This window comes from Curcuma longa, chromosome 1, assembly GCF_044706935.1.
Source record: "Curcuma longa cultivar G26 ecotype Majalengka, Jawa Barat chromosome 1, ITB_CL_G26_1.1, whole genome shotgun sequence".
Classification (NCBI taxonomy): Eukaryota; Viridiplantae; Streptophyta; class Magnoliopsida; order Zingiberales; family Zingiberaceae; genus Curcuma; species Curcuma longa.
The window spans coordinates 10,352,822-10,369,688 of NC_133861.1; the positions used below are offsets into that span (position 1 = coordinate 10,352,822).

Below are 16,867 nucleotides of genomic sequence, written 5' to 3' on the forward strand. Positions count from 1 at the left end.
AATTCTATCATCCTGTTTCATTCAGTACATCATTGTAGAAAAGTTTCTCCTGCTTTTATAGATATTCTAACTGTGTACTGTGGCATGATTTAATTCCTGATATTCTAACTGTGTACTGTGGCATGATTTAATCCTGAGGTCATCTAGGAGATTTGCCTAAAACGGGTAATGGTCTTTCTTGACTCAAATTATAAGTAGAATACTATAGGACTTCAGGGGCTCCAAGGAAAGCGATGCAATGTTTATTTTTACTAAGGTCTTTTAGGAATGTTTACTAGGTCTTACCAAAATGTTTAGATGGCCTTTCGAGACTCAAATATTTTTTTTAAAAAAAATCAAACAGAACGCTAGAAAATCCACGAGAAACATGAATTATATTAGAAATTTAACAAGTATAGGGTCATATTTAAATTTTTAGTCAAAATTATTAGATAATTTTCATTAATCAAATACTAAGGGCTCTACCATGTCCTCTCAAGTTACCATTAGAACTTTAGGATTTTTAAATGAACATTTTAATATGGTCGGTAAAAATTTATGTTAAATATTTATCTTGTATTTCTAATATGTGTGAAATAGAAGAATATAAGTTTATAAGTTAAAGATATTTTCATTGATATAAAATTTTTGAATAGAATTTAAAAATAAAATTATGATGATTTTAATTTAAAATAGATAATATTCTATTATTATAAATAAAAATATATTAATTCTATCAATCTCAAAACAGTGAGGGTGACATATTTCAATTCTCACGAACACAAAATAAGAAAAAAAAAAGAAACAGTTTGAGAACGAGAAAAAGAAGATGACCGTGGATGTTCCCTTTATGGTCCCGAAATGGACGAACCAATTTTATTCTTCACGTTTCATCGGCCGGCCTGGCGAGTTGACTCGGAAGCGGACGCGGTGAGCTAAAGCAGGGGAGGGAGAGAGGATCAGGGGGAGGCGATAGCCCTGCGGAGAACATGGACGAGAGCCGCAGGAGCGCTGAGGTGGGGGAGGTGCCCCTCGACGGGGAGGTACTCGACGGTGGTGTGGCCGCCGAGGTGGTCCCGCAGGTAGCCGCCGACGGAGAGAGGGACGGAGACGTCCTTGGCGGTCTGAACAACGACGCAAGGAGTGGTTACGAGGCCGAGCACACCGCGCAGGTCGATGCTGAACACCGTCCGAGACACGAACAGCGAGATGTCCGGCCGCATGTTGAATAGCGTCCGACTGAACTCTTGCACGGCCGCCGGCACGTCCGCTCCCACCGCTAGCGGTGCGAAGCCCTGCACCCACGCCGCGTAGTTCGATTCCATCGCCGCAAACACCTTGTCGAAGTCATCCCGCTCGAAGCCCCCGTGGTATTCCTCGTCGTTCAAAAACCTAGCCACCAAAATTGGGTGCCATCTTTCAAATTTCAAAGGTTGCGATCGGAAGTCGCGATTTTGCGCTTTCGATTCCAAATCTCAAATTTTAAATTTTGAAAGAATTTGAGAGAGGGCAGTGCGCAGGTGGGAACGATCGAGGATCATGTATATAAATAGCAAGAGTTAAACCTAGGGGAGGCACCAATGAGGATGAGCTTCAGGAAGAGCTCAGGGCGGCGGATGGACGCGAGGATGCCCATCATGGAGGAGAAGGAGTGCCCGACGAAGAAGCAACGGTCGATTCCGAGGGCGTCGAGAATGGTCAGCAAGTCTTCGACGTAGGCGTCGAGGGTCGTGTAACGCCGGAAGTCGAAGTGATCGGGGTTGACGCTGCCAGCGCAGACGTGGTCGTAGAGGACGACGCGGTGGTCTCGCTGCAAGTAAGGCAGCACGCGATTCCAAGCCGACTGGTCCGTGCCGAAGCCGTGCGACAGCACCACCACCCGCTCACCGGCGCCCACCACCCTCACGTTCAGTATCTCCAGTAGACTGGAGCCGCCATTGCGGACCGCCCCTGCTCTAGCATTGCTGCAGCTGCCCATCTCCGCCGCCTGCTCTGTACGCTTCCTCGCCCTATATAACTACTATACATGACCTTATCAATTTGGGAAACCAACCATAAACATTAGATTTTTGATGCGCGCTCTGTATTTCCCTGAGTCAAGAATTGTTCTTTAATTCTTGCAGATTGAACTGATAGTGAAAAATGCAAAGTGAGAAATGAATCCACCTCCTTTCTCCTCCTCCAGCTACCTAACGCACCAGGACTGCTACCAAGTCTTGGATTCTTCTGATCTCTCATTGGTAAATTAGATAATTTTAACGCCCCCTCCTTGTTTTCTTCTTCTTCTTGTCCATGAAAATATAACTCCTTGGGGACCGCGTGATCCACATGATCTAACAGTTCGTTCTTCACGCAGGACAATAAATAGATTTGTGTCGGGAATCTCACCTGATAGTATTCTTACAGAGTTCTACACGAATCATCTAATTATACTCGATAAATTACCACCGGCGTACACTTAAACTTACTAAACAACAAATGTTAGATCAGAAATACAGATTCAAGTGCATTCAGCATTGACTTTCCTTACCATCATTAGTCTGAATTTTCTCCTCCCAGCAATAAAAAAGTGGAGAATCTTTAAGTCATCATGCATTAATTTGAGATCGGTTGACTTTGAATGCTTCAAAAAACCAATGAGTTACCTTCCTCGAAGAAAGTAAAGCTGTTGCGATTGATAGCGTTTACTTTGTTCTGGAGAGGTGCCCATCGGATTGATAGCTCGAACAAGCAAGCGTCCATTGAATTCAAAGTACAGATTAGCTTTAGTTTAATTAAATAACTACAACTTGTGTTAAATAGAAGATGAAGTTGCAAAGGCCATTAAGGGGTTCTTAAGGTAAATCTGACATGGTCCTTACCTACTGCTCTGTTTGACACAGGAGGCAATCAATAAACATAAATTCACAGAATGGAGCCAGTAAGCATTCAAGTCGTCGCCAGGAACAGATACTTACACACAGCAAGCAACCTATCAAATGGTTATTGGACTATTCAATACAAAAAGGTAACAATAAGGAATGCTTCTTTAAGTCCCTCAAAACATTCATCTTCAAATTCCACTTGGTTCCACTTGTTTACCAATTACCATTTTTATGATGTTGTTGTTCATTGATAAGAACATATCTTACAGTATCAAAAGTAATAATCTCAACAAAAAAAAAAAAAAGATTAAAAAAAAAGAAAATCCTTATCTCCATCTTATACGTGTGTATCAATATTTTCATTCAATATTACAATGTTAACAAGCACTGAGATAAAAAGTCAAAGAGAACATGAGACTTCATCAATTCCCTGATCAATTCTCAGTATTGCTTACTGAAAACCCCATTACTAGTTTGAAAAGAGATTATAAAAAAATCAAACAATTTAGAAGATTGAACGAAGAAAAAGAAGAGTATAAATTGCCATTTTCACCAAGTTATTCTCCCTTCGTTCTATATGTAGTTATGACTGCGCAAATTGTTCTGGTTGTCACAGTTCAGAGATGTTTAAGTCGATCCCAATGTTCTTGCCATTGTAAGCAATGGGAGCATACATCCACAACTCATCAGAGCTCAACAGCTGCACAAATCGAATTATATCTTCAGACACTGAAACAGCAACTCTGAATGATAGGAAAAATACTGATGTAATTAAGTATAACCTTAATTTGTAGCTGCAAGAACTTGACATACTGAACTGCTTCTTCAAGCATTGTACTAATGTCTACCTGTTACAATCATTAGTTGTCAGTCCTCTACTGCCTTATTCAGACTACAAATACAATTCCCAGATATTTACTTTTGTTCCATTTGGAACTAAGTTTTGCAGGATTTTCAGCCTCTCGTTGATCTTTTCTCTCCTTTTCTGTAAAACGCAATGGATCAAGGACTATTTCAAAAAAAAAAAAAAACTAAAAGAATGAACAGGAAAAGAAATTATCTTGTTTGTGTTAAAGAGATTTGAAATTTACCCTTGCATACAAGCTCTGGGGATCACTTGCAGCTCCTCTACCAGTTTTTTTCTGTCTATTTGCTGCTCCATTCTGCTCATTTGAGTCATCCTCTGAGCTGTAGCAACTGGAGTTCTGTGAATTTATGTCCTCATTCACAGTGCTACCACTCTTCTCAGTCTTCTTGGACTGTGAATTCTTCCTCTTCTTAGAAACCTAAGTAACACCATTTCTTTGATCATAAATCATCTGTATATTTGTAAATTTACGCTTCACAATTGAAACTATTAATTAGAATTCTCACGGGTGCTGCTGACTCCTTGGCCTTCCTTTTAGGAACTCCGAACATTGCCGTATCCTCCTCTACCTTTGTGGGCACATCACCATCCTTACCATTCAACTTCCTCTTCATGGCTTGCGGAAATGGCGGCAGATTCTCCACCATTTCCCAGCTCATCTTTGCTTGGCTCGTGTAATTATATCCTCCATAATTGGCATCTGGATGAGGAAGAACACTAACGGAGCTGGACGCAGCACAATTGTCTGGAGTCCAATCAAAAAGAGCACAGGAAGAATTGTGATCAGACCAAAACATCTCCTGAGAACCGAACAACTGCTCCATGACGTCGGATTCCTCCCCCAACATCGCAGCATCAAACGAGCTCCAGCTTGAGCCCGATCCTTGAAAATCCATTGCAATGAAGACTTTTGAGGCGTAGAAGAAAAGAACGAGGAGCACGCTTGGTGTTGCCAAACTGATTGAAGGAGAATTATATATATAGTTGCAAAACATAGACTCTTTCATGTATGTTCGTCAAATTTTAATCGAGATACAGGAAATACAGCTAAGAATTCTGCAGTTATGCAATATTAAGAATAAAGGAAGCAGGATTTGTGGCCCGGAAATATTCTTAAATATATAGGAAGCTATAATTTTGCTAAAGAGTTAATCAAATGATGGAATGCTCTAAAAGATGATCAATTATTGGGCAATGGAGAGGACGTGGGAAAGAGGATGAAGTAGTTAAGGCAAAATTGATGCTTAGATATTGATAAAGAAATGGAGAAGATAGAGGTCGGCAAGTCATGGTTAGAGCTAAAGAATTCTCCATGGCGGTAGAGGAAGAACAGAGTATCAACAGTGGCCATTTTTGTCGTACAAGGAGGTGGCACACTGACCCACTGTCTTCTTCATCATCTTGAGTTCTAACCTCACAATCAAACTAATAAATTCTTTCTTCTCTCTCTCTGTCTTTTTTTGAGTTTCTTTTGATCTGATTTCGTACTTTCTTTTATTTTCCTTTTAGATCCATTTTTTTTATGATCTCGGAACGGCCACGTAAAAGATATTGGATAAAATCAAGGGTTGAAAGATTGAATAAGTGAATCGAACGTGTAGTATTTTTTAAAATGAATTGAGCCTGAATTATAGCCAGTTAAACCATTTGAACTTTAATTTGCATAGTGAAAGCTAGCGTGGTTAATTATAAGCCAATTTTGCTGTAATTTAAATTTAAAAATTTTAATATTTTTTATTTTTTAACACACCCCATAATTTTTCTACATAATAAAAAAAATATTATAGTCAAATTTTATTTAGCTTTAAAATCTTGCCGGCCAGCTTGGACGACAAAGGGAACTGCAAATTGACATTGACAGTAGAATACAAGTTATTTAAAATTTAAATTACACATAAATATTTATTAAATAAAAGTTAGAACTCAATCTCACATAAGACAAACGATTCAGCGACAAGCTAAATCCCAATTTTATTTAATTTGTGATATATTTTTTAATTGGAACAACAATCTCCATTTTTTTCATTTTGTGATAGTCATACAAAGAGCAATAATGGAGATAATTATTATTTATGAATATATATATCATATTTTCCACGAGTTTTGTGCTAAAGCTGTTGCTTAGTTGGAACAAAACTAATATTTAAAAGAAAAATAGAGTTCATTTTCAAATACTCTTTAAAATTAATAATCTTTTGGAAATATCTTTGAATATTTTATTTTGTTTTTAGCATTTCTCCAAGTGAGTTAAATGATAATTTAGAAGGGAAAAATGAGTTTTTTTAGTCTTATAAAGGATTATCTTACTAGTAAAAATAATTAAAAATATTTTAGAATTGACAAAAGATTGAGAGGGTATGTATTTTGATAATTAATCTTCCAGTTAATTAACTAATGACTCTCAATTAATGATCCACAATCTCTTATTTTATGCATCATGTATATCCAATTTTGAGATTTAATCGTTTCTTTAGTTATCAAATTCAAGTCTTTTCTAATGACAGTTGTGGTTCCATATTTTAGTAACAAAATTATAAAGCATGCGGATTTATTCCTTTAAAATCAAATTAAATGGTGGAATTAAGGCATGGTGATGGTTCACATAATTATATTATTATATGCTCGCATGCTCCATCAGTGATTAATCAAATTCAGCTTCAGTAACAATCACATATTTTTATGATCTCCATCAATTTACTGAGGTGATTTTAGCAACGAAATAAAGAATTGCTAGGGATAGAGTACTTAACCATATTCTCAATATTCATGCATAATAAACTAATTAAAGAATATGGAAAATAATTTTAGAAAAAATTAATATATTTTTTAATATCTGGTACAGGTGGAAAAATATTTTTTTTCTTATCTAAATCAGATCCATCATGAAAGTAATTACATGATCTAATTATTTAACTAGCTTGCTTAGACAAGAGCTGAGGATGAAAGATGAAGAAAAAAAAATAACTCATTATAATTATAAGTGTTAAAAAAAATCACGTAAGAAACAAAGTTACCTTTTTTTTTTTTTGAGATTACTATAAATAAAAGAGTCATTGCCTTAATTGCAATATCAATATTTAACATATTCAGTTGCAATAAAAGATAATTTTTTCTCACATTATTTTATATGATCGATTATATGATTATCTGTGAGAAAATATATTAAAAAAATACAATTGACTATTACAAAAAAGCAATGCTTTGACTTCATCAAATAGCCAACACACTCGATCTGTGCACATCCGTTAATATTTACATTAATTAGAATAATCACAAATTCTCTTGTAGATAATGCTATATATATATATATATATATCTCAACATCACAATATAATCCTAAGAGAAATTATGAGAATTTTAAAGTTGGGGAGAGTGACTTTATTTCTAGATTTAAAAAGTCATTTTTTACTAATTAATTTGAACCAACACAAATTAATACCCTTTATTTTAATTCCCGGATTTTATTTAATTGGAGTTCGTATCTCCAACAAACAGACTTTGTTACTTATAATGCTTTTGCATATCAAAAAAGCTGCTTGTCGTAATAGACTCTCGTCATAAATTTGTGATGGAAATTTGCATCGTTCAATTTTAAAGTTAAGATTAAATCCAGACCATAGATTGAATGGATGAAGAAGCTTCTAGCCTTGGTGTCCAGCATGACGGCGTAGAGGAGGGTGGTATTCTCCATAGCACGGTGAAGGTTATCGAGGGTTTCCTGGTGGTACTCATGGGAGCTGTGGGAGAAATTGAAACGGCCGACGTTCATATCTGCGTGAAGAAGCTTCTCCACCGTGGAGATGGAGCGAGAAGCCGAGCTCAGAGTTTAGACGATCGGTCGTTGATTTGTATGCTTTTCAGCGAACGCTACTGCTGGGTTTCCCATCTCTCTCGCCGTCTCCCAGTTTCCTCAAACAAATCACTCATTCAATCAACGGCCTGAATTTAATCTTCTATTTTAAAATCGAACTGTCCAGATTCCCGTCACAAATTTGTGACAGAAGTCTATTGCGACAAGGATCCCAACTGCACTGAAAATGCTCGCATTGATACCATCAATAATCGACCTTCACGATTGACTTATCGCTATAGGCTCCATCTGGGTATTAGAATCGTGGACCACAACATGATCGCTCAGCCTGCTAGCCCTTTTCTTCCGGAATGCATTTACAATAATTTTTCACATTTGTGTACATCAAATATTAGCTCTGGAAATGAATCACTAGGTCAAAATAAAAAAAATTTAATCAAGATCCTTAAAATAAGGGTCTACTGTAACAGGTGTGGATTAGTTGGGCCCATGTCAGACACTTCCAAAATTGACTCAGCTTGCTAAAAGCCATATTAAGTTGGGGAAGGCAAGTCGGGCCGAACAACCCAAACGTGGCCTGGAGGTGTCATGTCGGGCCTAATTAGCTAAATATTTAAAATTAAAAATTATTTTAAAAAATATTAAAAAAACTTAATAAAAATAAGTAACGGTGAAGTGCATCTTGGATCCTTTTCCCTTGCTGTTGAATGTCCCTAGCCACAGCTACCTCTTCTTCCGTTCCGGTGCATCTTTCCTCTCCGACGGCAGCTGTTGGCGCTACCGCCATTAATTTGTGAGCATCTTCTCTTCTCTTTATTTCTTTCCCTAGCAGAATTAACTTCATTGGGTTGCTCGATCGACTACTCCAGACGGAGTAACGGTGACAGCAACTGGAAGAGGAAGAGGAACTCCACTGCTATGCAAGAACACGCCCAAGTTTGAGAAGACGAGCCAAACGTATAGGTGAAGGTCCACGATGAAATAAACACTACCCTATTTACTCCAAGGTGCGGAGGACGAGAGAAAGGATAGATTCAACACCCTTTCCTCTGATTTTAAATCCGTCCATGGATGATTTTAGTCCCTTTTTTCGTCCATACAAAAATATGTGGAACAAAGTTTTCACCTTTACAGTGATCCCAGCGGCCTTCAACTCAGATGGCGGCGAACTCATGATCGCAGCCTCGCCGCGCGGTTGCGGCCGCAACCGCGAGCCCGCCACGAGGTCGCGGCTGCAACGGCGATGTCTATTTCCTTTTATATTGTTTACTTTTATTTTTTTCTTTCCTTTTTCCTTCTTCCAAGGATATTTTCCCCGCCTTTACTTGCGCTTCCGAGTGATTGGCAGAGGATGACCTGTCCGGGGCTTTTCTGTCATTTCGGTCATTGGCATAAGGGGCAGCCGAGCCGAGCGATGGCAGGATGCGCCTAGATTCGCCCTAGCCGCCGTCATCTTGTCCACTCTCTCCGCTCTACGTTTGAGAGAGGAGAATCACGTTAGAAGTTTGGCGATTGAATTGGTCGAATGGAAGAAGTGAGACAAACTTCAGCCTGGGTCGCGAGCCACGCTAAGCACGTCAAGGTCGACTCTTTAGGTGACATTCGCACCTTTTTGGACTTCTTTTTGTTGGTTTAAAGGTCTGCAGTACCTTAGCGTGGTTCTCATTACGATTGCGATCTATTTTCCTCTCCTCTCCTTTCAATTGGATGTAATATGTTCCCTCTTTTCCTTGGGGTTTCCCCTCTTTTTCTGTTCTACATGAAGTCTAGTCGAATTTATTATTAAAATGGTTTTGTCAAGCCATGCCAACCTCTGATAAAAATATGCCACAATCTTTTCCTTATTTTTCGTCTTAATTCTGCTATGGAATGTTTTCTCTCTGCTTTAACTCTATCAAATTTAACCTTTCACTTCCTTTTTTAAATAGAGATCGAGAATGTAGCTGATGGCATTCATGGTTCAGTACCAAAAGTTGAATGGGATTTTGAAGGAATCCACTACTTTGATGGTGGGCCATTAACCGTTCAATACCTGCTTGTTCTAGATGCGATCAACTTCTGTTTTTGGCCAGGTACGTTTTTGTCTTTAAGTTATTGACATAGTTTCATATTTTATTCTCAACTCTTATCCGATTTCAGCACATGCAATTACGCATCGTTCAATTATTGACTGGTATTTTTTAAAATATATTTAAATATTGTGGTAATCAAATTGTTTCTATTTATAAGATCATAATTCATAAAGGTTAATTCTCCTTCCTATCTTCTTCATACTGAATGATAAATATGATCTTTATGTTGTGACCTGAGATATACTTGGAAATCTTCATAATATTCTATGTTTGGTCATTTTTTACCCGCCTTTTAAATTTCCACTTGTTTTGTATATCTTGTCTTTATGAGTAAATATGTAGGATCCATATAGATGTAGAGTATGTTTAGTAAGTTCCAACACTGCAAACATTAGTAGTTTCCTCCATCTTTCTAGTTCCAGTTTCCTTCACCGTTTCTTATGGAATTTTTGTTTTAGTTTCATATAGAACTTGTCAAATGACCCAATAACTTAACACCACAATGGTTTGGATGTAGTTCAAGTTGTTATAAATGTCACTACCTGACCTAAATTAACCCTTTTGTTGTCTCTAATCTTGATACAAAGAAATCAAATAAATAGGAAATTGATAAATCAATTGGGCATTTTCCTAGGAACACTATAGGCTCTATGTTTTTATAATTCTAAGTCAAGTTGTGTCCGACTATGGTACTAGAATATAAGTTAAACCTATCGGTATAGTTATTGTGATGTTTTGCTCATTTTACGTAGTTGAACCAAGATATTTTGATTCAACATTTAACATATACTATATAGGATTATTTGTCTTTCAGTTTTTGTTTAAAAGTTTTTGCAACTTAGTGAGACAGCTAAGATGTAGCATCTCGTTGCAAATGTCTGGCTTTTTTGATTTACGAAGTTGTTTCATAGCAAATTCTTTCTATGTTCTGCTTTCTATATCCCACAATCTTCTACTGAAGTTGGTGCATATGGTACTGTAACTTTGTAGATGAAGAGTTAAGCTATGATCATCTGGCATCAGGCCTGAAGGCAGCACTACAGCTGGATAATTCTGTTCTTGATGCTGATCGCTTACAAACTTACAATGGTAGGGAGAGCTATTCTAGATATGTATATATTTTATTGTCTCGGGCATGTTTCATCTAAACCTAGTTCCTTATTCTTGTATTGATTTTTGCTAGCAAATTATTCTGTTCTTGGACACTGAATAAGTCATGGAACTCTATCCTTTGCATATATTAGGCCCTCAACTCCGTGAACTGTTAAATTGGCCCCGCCCACTTCCATTGGAGGAGGAGCGAATTCGATTGTTGCATGAGGTGATAACCTTTATTTGATTATACCCAGTAAAATGTTTTTGGAGATGCATTTTCTGTAAGTTGTTTTCTTGTATCATTCTTGTTGTTATTGGTGACGCCCCAATTTAGTGATATATTTTTTTTAGCTATGAGCTAATAAAGTAAATATATAAGATGTAAGCTGCTGCTATTAATTTGGGCTTAATTATGTTATATCATTAGTTGAGTATGATAAATCAATGGGTTTATTTCTCATTTGTGAATTTGAAGATACAATCAATCATTTAATAGTCGCCCAGGTAAGTTGTGAAAATTAAATGGTATTAAAGCATAGCAAAAATGATATGCATTTTAATTGTTTTTTTATCTGGTGACCATCAGAGAAAAAGAATATTATTCTGCATTTTTTTATTGTTTTCATCTTTAACGATCTATCATTTTTTGTTTATCACAAGATGTGTCTCAAGCATAAGGGCATGAATTATAGGACATCCATCTTGTCAGTGTGACACGTTTGTTTAGCACCACCCTAAGTTGTGCGCTAATGAAGGGAGGTTATAAAATTAGATAAGTGAACTAATATTACTTTTAAGTATTTTGTATCAATAGTTGATTCTGAAAAGTTAACTGTCCATTCTCTCATGTGCAACTGAAATTGTTAATAGATATGGTGGGATTATCGTAATGAACTGTGTGATGGTATAAGGCTGATTTTGAGCTATGGGTTTGAGCTTGGATTTTGTCAATGACTTCAAATCTAAAGTGGACGACATTGTAACATTCTAATTTAATCTCACATCGTAAATTGTAAGCTAATGGTGTTATAAGCGTAGATAAATTTGTTGATTTTAACTTAAGGGGAAGCATTTTTAGCCCATGGTGATGGAGCTTAATATGTTAATGAGTTAGTTCATTAATAGCATTATCTTTTTTCCATGTCTTTCCTAGTTACATGCAATCATTCTCAAGTATTTTGATGGTTTACTGTGTGGATAGAGAACAGACTTTTTGCAACAGACAACTAACTTGATCGATAAGTTCCCAGTCATCACTTGCTTTTGTTTTCTTTTTCTTCTATCGTTACAGGTAGGAACGGAACTTGAGAGAAGCTACGAAGGGCAGGCAGCTAATCTTGTAAAGGCAGCTGGAAATTCTGCTGCACGTTTAGTTACACTTGTGACGCGTCACTTTCCTGGTAACATATTTTTCCCCTTTGTAAACTGACTTTAACAAATGTATCTGAGCATTGAGCAAGATCACAATTCCAGTGTTTGTTAGTTCCCATGTGCATATCCTTACTGAATACTCAAGCATTGTGGACAATTAGGTTTCCGAGATCATTCTCTATACAAGGGTCGCCAAGTTTTTCTATACAAGAGGGCGCAGATCTTTGTTGCTGATGTGTGGGGTGCTTTCAAGGGTCAAGGACATGGAAAATTCTACGACATTAGTTCAATCACAATATTTGCAGACTATATTGTTCCTGCTGTGCTGAGGCAGCTTGGTGTGCTGAAATACAGCTTGGCTCTGTCTAACTCAATTGACTCAAAGATCGAAATATCTTCCGGCAGTGAGGAGGAGATCGAGATTCGCGCTTGCACTATTTATGCTGTGGAAAAAATGAGAGATCTCATAGAATCAAAGTTTGCAAAGAAGGTAGACATTCCCTTGGTTTACTAAATTCGAGTTAAAGAGGGTTAACTAAATTTTCTGTTCCTTGTTAAAGGTCATCTTCATCACTGTAAATTAATTTTGAAATGCTTCTCATGTTTTGGGTTCAGGTGCTCAGTGTCGAAATGGATCTTTGGCTTTGGTCCAAGGGGGTTCAAGACTCTGATTTGGCGTATCATCGGACGTTATCGATATACTATTAAGCATTAGCAGATATATTCACTTTCATAGCTGCATTCTTTATATTTATCTTGTCCTTTTGCTCATATTCTTGATAGAATAGCGTAAAATTGAAATTGAAATTGAATAAAAAATTTGACTCCCTTGAGACATTTTTGCCAGTGGTTTTTCTTGATCGTTGTGGTTTAACTGAATAATGATAAGTGTGGCTACTACTTTGTTGATTATTATTTACAGATTGAAAGGGGAGAATAAGCAAGTGTTATACTTTGATGTTTACCTTATCGTTCATTTGATATCCCAGAAATTTTGAAGTTATTATATACATTTTAAAATAATTCACTAATTACAGGCCGAAGATAAGAAAAATATAAACAAAAATAAAAATCTAGACCTGATGAATTGATGTTATTAAGGGCTATGTTTTTTTGTGTAAATTCTAATAAAATTCCACTGCGTAGACGTAGTATCATGTTATTCGACCAGTTCAACCCGAAGAAATAAGAGGAAAAAAAAAATCTCTTATTAAATTTCAGTATTACATTTAAACAGTAAAAGAAAAAAAACTATTTTTCAAGGTGATAGTTATTGTTAATCAAGTCATAAGATGTTTAGTTTGCTAAGTCAAACAGATTAAACCAATCAGTGATATTTTTATGATTTTTAAATTTAAATTTTATTTTTTAAAAACATTATATTTTATCTACTCTGACTAGTATTATTATATTTTAAAAAGAGTGATATATCTACTTTGATTCTCATGTTAGGCATGCTTTTTCAATTTTTCTCTATTTCTTCTACCAGGTGGATAATACATTGAGAATTCAGAAATTATTGTGTCAAAAAATTTAGGATTTCAAAATTTAATCATGTTTGAGAATTTCTCAGACCAACGTAGACGTAGAAATTATTTTTCATAATCTATAATTTTAATGATAAGAAATAGTTGTCAAATATAATTGAATTGATTATTATGGGTAGACTTTTGAAGTGGGGTTAAATCTTGATGAAGTCAAGATAATATCTTTTTCGTAATGGTCAACTATAATTTCTTAACTTATTTCTTTACATATGATCATGAAGTCGATTATTTCAATTTCTATCTAAGACATTGTCAATTTATTAAAGTACAAAATTCAACTATATAATTAATCTGCATTTCAAGTTTATAAAATCCTAATAAGATATTTAATCTTAACATCAAACACGATGCAGGCTTGTAAAAAGGATAAATACTAAAGAATTATTAAATATTTTTTGAAAATCCATCGCCCGACCGACTACTTAATAACGTAACTTGAATTTAAAATAATGGTTGATATAAATAAATAAAAAACCCTAAAATAATATGGCATGACTATGCCTAATGCGACTTTGTTTTTAATAAATAATTTTTTTATTTTCAATAAAAAGTGAAATCTACCATTTCAATGGTCACATGGTTGACCTCGTGACAACTATTGATAGGATTAATTACCGTAACCTAACCTAATGACTTCTTTCAAAGAGGTTGTCACATACATTAATTATGTATTGATAGTTTTACATAATATATAAAAAATATATATTTTTTAATTAACAAATAAATCATAATTAATAAGCCCAATCAAGATAGGATTAATTACGTCAATGAATTGAATATACGAATCGAAGTCCCCGGAGCAATGGTGCAACGGTAGGACATCCGAGTTGTAACTCAGAGACCCACGGTTCGATCCCCAGCTACGGCGTATTTGCAGGAATTTTCTTCCAAATGGGAAACACAATCAAAAGATGCTGGACATCTGGATTCGGCCGCCATATGCGCTTCCCGATTTACCTGGTGGTCGGTGAGAAACTTCTGTGGGACCCGACCGACCACCCCAGATATGTTGACTACTGGGATTATCATTTTTTTTTTTTTTTTAATATACGAATCGAAAGAATGCAACTACGCAAGACAAATAATTGATAAGCTCAGTCAATGCAAATCTCTGAATGACTTAGTCAACAAATCCTTAGAAATTATCAAGCGGCATAAACATTTTGAATTTTGAATATTTTTTCCTCCCTCCGTACTTTGACTCGGCTACCGTAAACCTCTAGATGCGACCCTATAAACCCTCATAATTTTCATTAAATATTTCTCTATCTCTTAATTTCAAGCAATGTTCTGAGTCTTCTTCCACCGCCGCCGTTTCTACCTGTTTGTCTTTATGTAAGGTATTTATGTTTTTCATCATCGAAGATCTCTTTTCATCACTAAAAGTCTAAAACTATTTCTGTAAATTAGTAAATCATACGGAGAAGAAATATCCTTCCTTACGAGTTTTACTTGAGGCAGTCTTCAGTGCTCTCTTGCTGCAGGAAATATAATTAAATATGCAGCGCTCGGTTTCTAACTGTTTATCATGGATCTCGGATGAGATGGAGAATAAGACGACGATATCCAACGACGTGGAGGAGCCGCCAGTCGACGTGAGTCAAATCCAATGATTATCAAAAATATGCATCATGTAATTTTTTTTTGCAAATTATTTTATGCAGATTAGATTGCGGTTGGGATTTACGAGCATGGAGGATTTGCCGGCTGGCAACGTCATGTCAGAGAAGGAAGAGGATAACCAAGTGAATGGAAATCAGCTGGCGCCATCGATGGAGACCCAGCTACAACTGGTGAAGGAAGAGAACCAAGTGCTGATGAATGACAACCTCCGAAGACGAATCAATCGAGACGATGATGTATTTCCAAAACCAAAACCACAACGGAGTAGTGGTACCATCGGCGGGTCGTCCCACTCCTCCATGCCTCTCTTGTTGACCGCCGCCCAAGGCGAGGTTGCACCGTCCAATAATAATAATTCCGTCCACAAGGAGCCAGAAGGAACCACGACGGAAAAAGTTCGTGTCTCTGTGCGACTCAAAACTGAAGAAGACAAGGTAAGAGCAATTAGTCGATCAATTATTTAATTATATCGATTCTGATGTTATGGAGTTCATTAAACAGAATCAGGATGGTTGCCGGTGGAGGAAGTATGGACAGAAGACGGCTAAAGGAAACCCGGCCCCCCGAGCTTATTATCGTTGCACGATGGCCCATAACTGTCCTGTTCGAAAGAAGGTGATCATCTTATTTCTTAATTGATTAATTATCATTTCTTCTAAATATCCATTCAATTTAATCAACAATGAATAATTTGTAGTTGCAAAGGTGCGTGGAGGATAAGTCGGTATTGGTCGTCACGTACGAAGGGACTCACAACCACCCACTGCCGCCGCCGGCTTTAACGATGGCAAACGCCACCTCCGCTGCGGCGAGGATGATATTGTCGGGCTCCGTGCAAAGTGGCAGCATGTTGATGAACCCGGCGATCCCCTTCGCCTCCGGCACCGTCAGCATCTCCGCCTCTGAGCGGGTCCCCACCGTGATACTGGACCTCACGCAAGCCCAAAACAACGCCTTCGCTTCCCAGCTCCAGGTGCCATCGTCCTCCATGGTTGGTGGCGCTGTTGCCCAATTGGCGGCGCGGGGTCAACCGAATGCTGACGGCCGCCTGACGCCCTCTGCTATCGACGCCGTGTGCAGGACCATTATGGCTGACTCAAACTTCAGGGCTGCGCTCAATGCGGCCATCACCGCCGCCGTCAACGACGGCGCAGGCCCCAGTAATCATTAATCAGCAAACGGCAAGCTAGATAATTAATACTAGTAGTAGTGACGCCTATATATAGTAGCAATTCGATGAACTCGGATTAACTTTTAGCAAATCTTGCACCTCGGAATTAAGATTTTGATTCATATCAATTGAAAATGGATGATTTTTTTTTAATGTAGTATATACTCATGATTTCAGGTTTAGATGTACTGGTGGACAAATTTGTTGTACACCATGACCTCACGCAACCCTCTGCCTTCGTTGTCCACCGTGAACTCACTTGCCTTCATTGAAACGATTAGAGATGTGGATATACCAATCAAGCAGAAAGCCGAATGAATGCAAAGGTTTGGTGAACAAGATGTTTAGTTTTCGCACTAGTCAATTGGATGTTCATTTCTATAGACTAAAGGTGGAAATATAGTAAGCTATTAATATAGTCTTTAGTTGTCCAATAGATCTCCCTCATTGTGGCCAACTACAATTA

The 16,867-nt window shown here is 37.1% G+C and overlaps 4 protein-coding genes across 4 annotated transcripts; 2 read left to right on the forward strand and 2 right to left on the reverse strand.

Annotated features, from left to right (window-relative positions):
* Positions 1–938: 938 nt before the first annotated feature.
* LOC141846652 (putative strigolactone esterase DAD2) lies at positions 939–1,957 on the reverse strand. Its single transcript, XM_074734697.1, has 2 exons — positions 1,545–1,957; positions 939–1,371 (listed from the first exon to the last, which is right to left on the reverse strand). Exons 1-2 carry the CDS (start codon positions 1,955–1,957, stop codon positions 939–941), a joined length of 846 nt encoding a protein of 281 aa, XP_074590798.1.
* A 1,237-nt stretch (positions 1,958–3,194) lies between these two features.
* LOC141813484 (uncharacterized) lies at positions 3,195–4,943 on the reverse strand. The gene is made up of 5 exons (XM_074701457.1): positions 4,218–4,943; positions 3,935–4,129; positions 3,763–3,828; positions 3,626–3,691; positions 3,195–3,543 (listed from the first exon to the last, which is right to left on the reverse strand). The coding sequence occupies exons 1-5, from the start codon at positions 4,716–4,718 to the stop codon at positions 3,454–3,456; spliced, it is 918 nt and encodes a 305-aa protein (XP_074557558.1). The 5' UTR covers positions 4,719–4,943; the 3' UTR covers positions 3,195–3,453.
* Positions 4,944–8,899: 3,956 nt separating this feature from the next.
* Positions 8,900–12,883, forward strand: LOC141846510 (uncharacterized). Its single transcript, XM_074734557.1, has 7 exons — positions 8,900–9,117; positions 9,451–9,594; positions 10,585–10,683; positions 10,839–10,915; positions 11,981–12,089; positions 12,222–12,550; positions 12,676–12,883. The coding sequence occupies exons 1-7, from the start codon at positions 9,048–9,050 to the stop codon at positions 12,766–12,768; spliced, it is 921 nt and encodes a 306-aa protein (XP_074590658.1). The 5' UTR covers positions 8,900–9,047; the 3' UTR covers positions 12,769–12,883.
* A 2,415-nt stretch (positions 12,884–15,298) lies between these two features.
* LOC141823966 (putative WRKY transcription factor 47) lies at positions 15,299–16,401 on the forward strand. Its single transcript, XM_074711181.1, has 3 exons — positions 15,299–15,664; positions 15,732–15,845; positions 15,928–16,401. Exons 1-3 carry the CDS (start codon positions 15,299–15,301, stop codon positions 16,399–16,401), a joined length of 954 nt encoding a protein of 317 aa, XP_074567282.1.
* Positions 16,402–16,867: the final 466 nt, after the last annotated feature.

What these genes read in the sequence shown, in the direction of transcription:
- LOC141846652 (XM_074734697.1), bottom strand. Translation starts at nt 1,957, where the DNA reads ATGGGCAGCTGCAGCAATGCTAGAGCAGGGGCGGTCCGCAATGGCGGC. An exon ending in CTCATTGGTGCCTCCCCTAG is followed by an intron (nt 1,372 to 1,544) that starts GTTTAACTCTTG and finishes TTTGGTGGCTAG; the next exon opens with GTTTTTGAACGACGAGGAAT.
- LOC141813484 (XM_074701457.1), bottom strand. Translation starts at nt 4,718, where the DNA reads ATGAAAGAGTCTATGTTTTGCAACTATATATATAATTCTCCTTCAATC. An exon ending in TAGTTCCAAATGGAACAAAA is followed by an intron (nt 3,692 to 3,762) that starts GTAAATATCTGG and finishes TGATTGTAACAG; the next exon opens with GTAGACATTAGTACAATGCT. An exon ending in TCTTGCAGCTACAAATTAAG is followed by an intron (nt 3,544 to 3,625) that starts GTTATACTTAAT and finishes CGATTTGTGCAG; the next exon opens with CTGTTGAGCTCTGATGAGTT.
- LOC141846510 (XM_074734557.1), top strand. Translation starts at nt 9,048, where the DNA reads ATGGAAGAAGTGAGACAAACTTCAGCCTGGGTCGCGAGCCACGCTAAG. An exon ending in CGTCAAGGTCGACTCTTTAG is followed by an intron (nt 9,118 to 9,450) that starts GTGACATTCGCA and finishes TTTTTTAAATAG; the next exon opens with AGATCGAGAATGTAGCTGAT. An exon ending in GAATTCGATTGTTGCATGAG is followed by an intron (nt 10,916 to 11,980) that starts GTGATAACCTTT and finishes CTATCGTTACAG; the next exon opens with GTAGGAACGGAACTTGAGAG.
- LOC141823966 (XM_074711181.1), top strand. Translation starts at nt 15,299, where the DNA reads ATGGAGGATTTGCCGGCTGGCAACGTCATGTCAGAGAAGGAAGAGGAT. An exon ending in TCAAAACTGAAGAAGACAAG is followed by an intron (nt 15,665 to 15,731) that starts GTAAGAGCAATT and finishes TTCATTAAACAG; the next exon opens with AATCAGGATGGTTGCCGGTG. An exon ending in ACTGTCCTGTTCGAAAGAAG is followed by an intron (nt 15,846 to 15,927) that starts GTGATCATCTTA and finishes AATAATTTGTAG; the next exon opens with TTGCAAAGGTGCGTGGAGGA.